At 41.1% G+C, this 4816-nt stretch overlaps 1 protein-coding gene across 1 annotated transcript; it reads right to left on the minus strand.

Annotated features, from left to right (window-relative positions):
- Nucleotides 1–1212: 1212 nt before the first annotated feature.
- Nucleotides 1213–2142, minus strand: LOC310936349 (forkhead box protein B1-like; the record flags this gene model as incomplete). The annotated part of the gene is made up of 1 exon (XM_083900400.1): nucleotides 1213–2142. One exon carries the CDS (start codon nucleotides 2140–2142, stop codon nucleotides 1213–1215), a length of 930 nt encoding a protein of 309 aa, XP_083756526.1.
- Between the last annotated feature and the right edge of the window lie 2674 nt (nucleotides 2143–4816).

Here is a 4816-nt window from a genome sequence, read left to right on the forward strand (position 1 = left end):
AAAAGCACATTTTAATTTCATAATTGGATAATGAATTATTTATAGATATTATAAAACTATTTTAAAAAATTATACCGTTCGTTTTTTAAATGTGATGCAACAAAATAAACCAGTGACAAATGTTAATAATAGCAGGATTTTTGTTTTTAATGGGTGTGAATGAGCAGACAGAATAAAGAAAAAGCCTGTTGTTGTTGTTGTTGTTGTTGTGTTCATGCTTTTTTTCTGCTTTCAGACCAAAAAAAAGAGAGAAAAACAAACAAACAAACAAACTTACAATCACTGAAACAGGTTTCTTTTTTTTTCAGACAGTTGGAGCATGCAGCAGCAGCAAATACGAACACACCGACGGCGAGTCAATGAAGCACCACAGCTTGAAAAAATAAAAGCTTTTAAAAAAAAAAAAAAAATCAAATTAAACCAACACAGCTTCAACCACTGAAGGAAAACAAATAATATCTATTTTTTTTTCTTCTTTTAAAAAAAAAAGTGCATTAGAGACAGTAGAGCGTTGCATTTTAGGTCAAATATCCGCAGTGGTATGTTTTTAAACTGTGCAGAAAGTCTGACATAAATCTATGATTTGAAGTTTTTTTTTTTGATTGTTCATATCCACATTTTTAAGAAATAATAAAGAAGAATTAAGAAAAAAAAAAACACTAGATGATATTTGGTTTGCATTTTAATGAACATTTCGCCTGTTTTGTGTTTTTTTTTTGTGTGTGTGTGTTTTATCATTATTAATATATTCAATTTTAATTAACTTAATTTGCTCCAGTGGCGGAAAAGAAAGAGCAGAGGCCAAAAAGGGGGGGGGGGGGTAATAGAGTCATTAATCTGCGACATTTCTTTGAGTTTGAGGAGAAAAGGCTGCGAAACACAAAAGATTCCGGATCATTTGTCACCGCAGTGAGGGAATGTGAGGAGGTAAAAAACAAACGCGCTTCACTTCGTTACAAATGATGGTCATTTGTGACTTTTGTGCAGAGCAGGAGTTCAACCTGCTGCAGCTTCACACGTCCATGATTCATCACTTTCTCTTCGGAACAAAACACTAACTAACACTCAAATTAAAAATATAATAAAACATGATTACGCACACCTTCGAAACTCTGCTTTTTCAGGTGAAGGAGTTTGTCGTTTCCCCTTTTAATTAAAGTCTTTTTTTTTAAATGTATTTTAATATAAAACGGACGGGAGTTGACACTGCGGTCAGTGAACCGCCACCACGGAATGCAGCGAGGCCGAGGAAGGCAGCGCCTCTCCCGGGGCGGCCGGGCTGGCTGTCTGCGGGGATGTGGGGCTCAGAGACTGGGGCGAGTTCGCGAGAAAAGCCGGGATGTGTGTGTGCAAACCGGGCAGCCCCGGCACTGAGGCGGGCGTGGGTTTGATGGGCACCGGGATGGCGGGCAGAGTCTGTCCACCGTGGCAGATGGATTTGAGCGGCATGCCGTAGGGCGAGTAGTCGCCGGTCGCCATGGAGATGGGAGCTGTGGTGTCCATCACCCCGTGGCCGTACATGTGAGGCCAGGCCGAGGTCAGCTGGTTGTGCAGTGGGTAGCCGGTGGTGGAAAAGGCCGCCAGGCCGCCGGGCATCTTGTACTCTCTCGCGATGATGTTCTCGATGGCGAACGGGTGTTTGAAGCTGGACGGCTGAGACACGGAGCTCAGGTTGTATCCGGGCGGCATCTGCGGCAGGTGCGCGGCGGCGTGCAGCGCGCTCAGCCGCAGCTTGGCCTGTTGCTGCAGATAGTGCGCCGCGTCCTGCGGCTTGCTGGGCGACAGCGAGTCCGTGGCCTGCATGCTGCCCACCTTGAAGCGCTTCCTGCGCCGCAGAAAACTCCCGTTCTCGAACATGTCCCCGCAGCTCGGGTGCAGAGCCCAGAAGCTGCCCTTACCGGGCTGGTCAGGTCTGCGGGGGATCTTGATGAAGCAGTCGTTGAATGACAGGTTGTGGCGCAGGGAGTTCTGCCACCGCTGCGTGTTCTCCCGGTAGTACGGGAACCGGTCCATGATGAACTTGTAAATCTCGCTGAGCGGGAGCATCTTCTCCGGGCAGCTCTGGATGGCCATGGCCGTCAGTGAGATGTAGGAGTACGGGGGCTTCTGGTCGCTGTACGTGTTCCTCCCGGGGCGAGGCATGATTCGACTGGACCGGACTGGACCGAGCCGGGTACGAATCAGAATCAGCAGAGAGAGATAAAGTGTCGAGCTCACTTATTACAAACTTTGTCCAAACTCCTCAAACTACATTGCCTGGTGTTTTTTTGGCACGCATGGTCTCGTCTATTACGCACAACAACAACAACAACTCCGCAGACAAGTTGGAACAAAGTTAGTGAAAAAGCAGCTGCTGGTTTCTCTTGTCCTCTCCGCCTGTCTGCTTGCTCAGCAGTTCCTCGGCAGGTGCAGCGCGGTGTCCCGTCTTCCTCTTTCCCCGCTGCTGAGCTGCGCTAAGCGGCTGCTGCTGCTGCTGCCACATCCATGTCCCTCTGTCGATGATGTGTCCCGTGTGTGGGCTGGACGGCGGTGACAGGAGCAGAAAAGACCCCCGGAGAGGAGCTTCATTAATGGGCCACTTCTACGCCATCACATGACCACAGTCGGGAGGAGGAGGAGGAGGAGGAGGAGGAGGAGGAGGAGGGAGAGAAGGAGCGGGGCGGAGAGAGGAGGAAACAGAGGCGAGTGAGTGAGGTTTCATTTACGCGTATTTACATGAAGCCAACACACAAGTCGTTTCCATTTGAAGGCGAGGCGGCAAAAAGAGGCGAGGAGAGCCGAGTGAGGAGGTGAGAGTGACGGGGAGGTTTGTGGAGGAACTGCGCTGCGGAGGTTAGTGTGTGTGCATGTGTGTGTGTGTGTGCGTGTGTGTGTGTACCCGTCATTAATTTGCGCTGACAAATGGAACCGCAGAGAGTTTGAAAACTGCCGTTTGAGCAGCTTTTATGGGCGTTTTTGTCTCTTTTCTGTTTTAAGTCGCTTTTTTTCCCCCAGAGTCGATGAGAAGAAGATGCTCAGACTCATCCACTTTGTGACCATGACATATGCATTACTAATACAAATAAATAAATTGCTTTTAAAAAAAAAAATAAAAAAAAAACCTTTACGTGCTCATAAAAAATACCTACATTTTATATTAATTTACGACGCGTGATACACATTTTGAACAAAATGTTTGGTTTGTTTTTATCCCACATTTTTTGTAAATACATGATTTTTTTTATCCAATAAATAAACGATCCTTTAAATTAATTAGTCAGACTTCGGTGAGGGTTTTGAATATAATGTATTTGATAATTATATTGATAGAACAATATAAATCCTTTTTAATTAGGATGTCTTTTAAATGTCAGTATTTATTCGTTTAAAAACAAAGAAATAAAAAAAACGAATGACAGTTAAGTTGTTCATGCATATGCTTAATTTTTTATATATAAAAACACACTTTATTATTATTTTTTATTTTATTTATTATTATACTAATTATTATTATTATACTAATTATTATTATTACAATCATATTTCAAGGATTTCAAATAACACTAATATAAGTGACGCAATAGTCGCATGAATCTGAGTCAATTTATTAGACTGATTATGACGCAATTAATTATGTATGAGAGTCATTAGTTAATTGAGTGGCTACAAGACACAGATAATTTATTTCAAACCAAGAAGCCGTTTTTAAGATGCCATCGCGTGTTATTAAATTAACATGTTTATTTGTTTGTTTTAGTCATGTTTCACATCTTTCTTTCTTTTTGGTGACAAATCATTTCAGAGGCGAAACAAAAGCGAAGATTAAAAGTGGAGAAGCTGAAGGCCTTAATGCTCCCAGAGGAGCAGGGGAGAGGGGAGGAGGAGGAGGAGAGGAGACACACCAGAGAGCCACTTTCACACGTCTGACCTTTGACCTGTGAGCTGATAATCCGACGGAGCTCGTTCAAGATGCAGAGACACGCTCAGAAAACAGAGGTTCCGAAATCCGCAGGTCAGTGAAGGCACCAGGAGAAAAAAAAAAAAAAAAATTCTCTAATTTTATTTTATTTACAATATAAATATATGACACCATCATTCATTTATAATTGATCCTTGTTACACATATTTAGTTTTTTTTTGTTGACTGATAATTTATTATTCCTGGTTTAAATTATTTAATCATTTTAAATTGTGACATTTTCCCTTATACTGGTGTAAAACACACACACACACACACACACACACACACACACACACTGCAGTTTAACTGTTCATTTGTAATTTTTAAAATTGAAATAATAATTTATTCAAGTTAAAGTTTGTAGGTTGAGGCACATAAATAACTAATATATATATATATATATATATTATATATATTCATATTCGGCTGCATAGTTCAATTCATCATCAGATAATCCAGATTTGTTTTATTCTTTTTTTCTCTGTTGCAGGCTGCAGGAGCAAACATTGAGTAACATGAGTTCATGTTAATATTATGTGTATAAATAAATACATGTTGTATTTAAGAGGATCACAGATTACATTTTGAGACATTTCTGGCATAGTTAAAAATTATGTTATATGCAAAACGTCATTGTGGTCAGTATATACAACAAATCATAATGTAATAATAATGATGTTTGATTCTACTACTAACAATAGTATTATTAATAATAATAATAATAATAATAATAATAATAATAATGGTATTGTTTCAATTACATTATAAACAACTTGAAACATTATGTGTGTGTGTGTGTGTGTGTGTGTGTGTGTGTGTGTGTGTGTGTGTGTGTGTGTGTGTGTGTGTGTGTGTGTGTGTGTGTGTGTGTGTGTG

Source organism: Microchirus variegatus, assembly GCF_963457635.1.
Source record: "Microchirus variegatus genome assembly, chromosome: 14".
NCBI lineage: Eukaryota > Metazoa > Chordata > Actinopteri > Pleuronectiformes > Soleidae > Microchirus > Microchirus variegatus.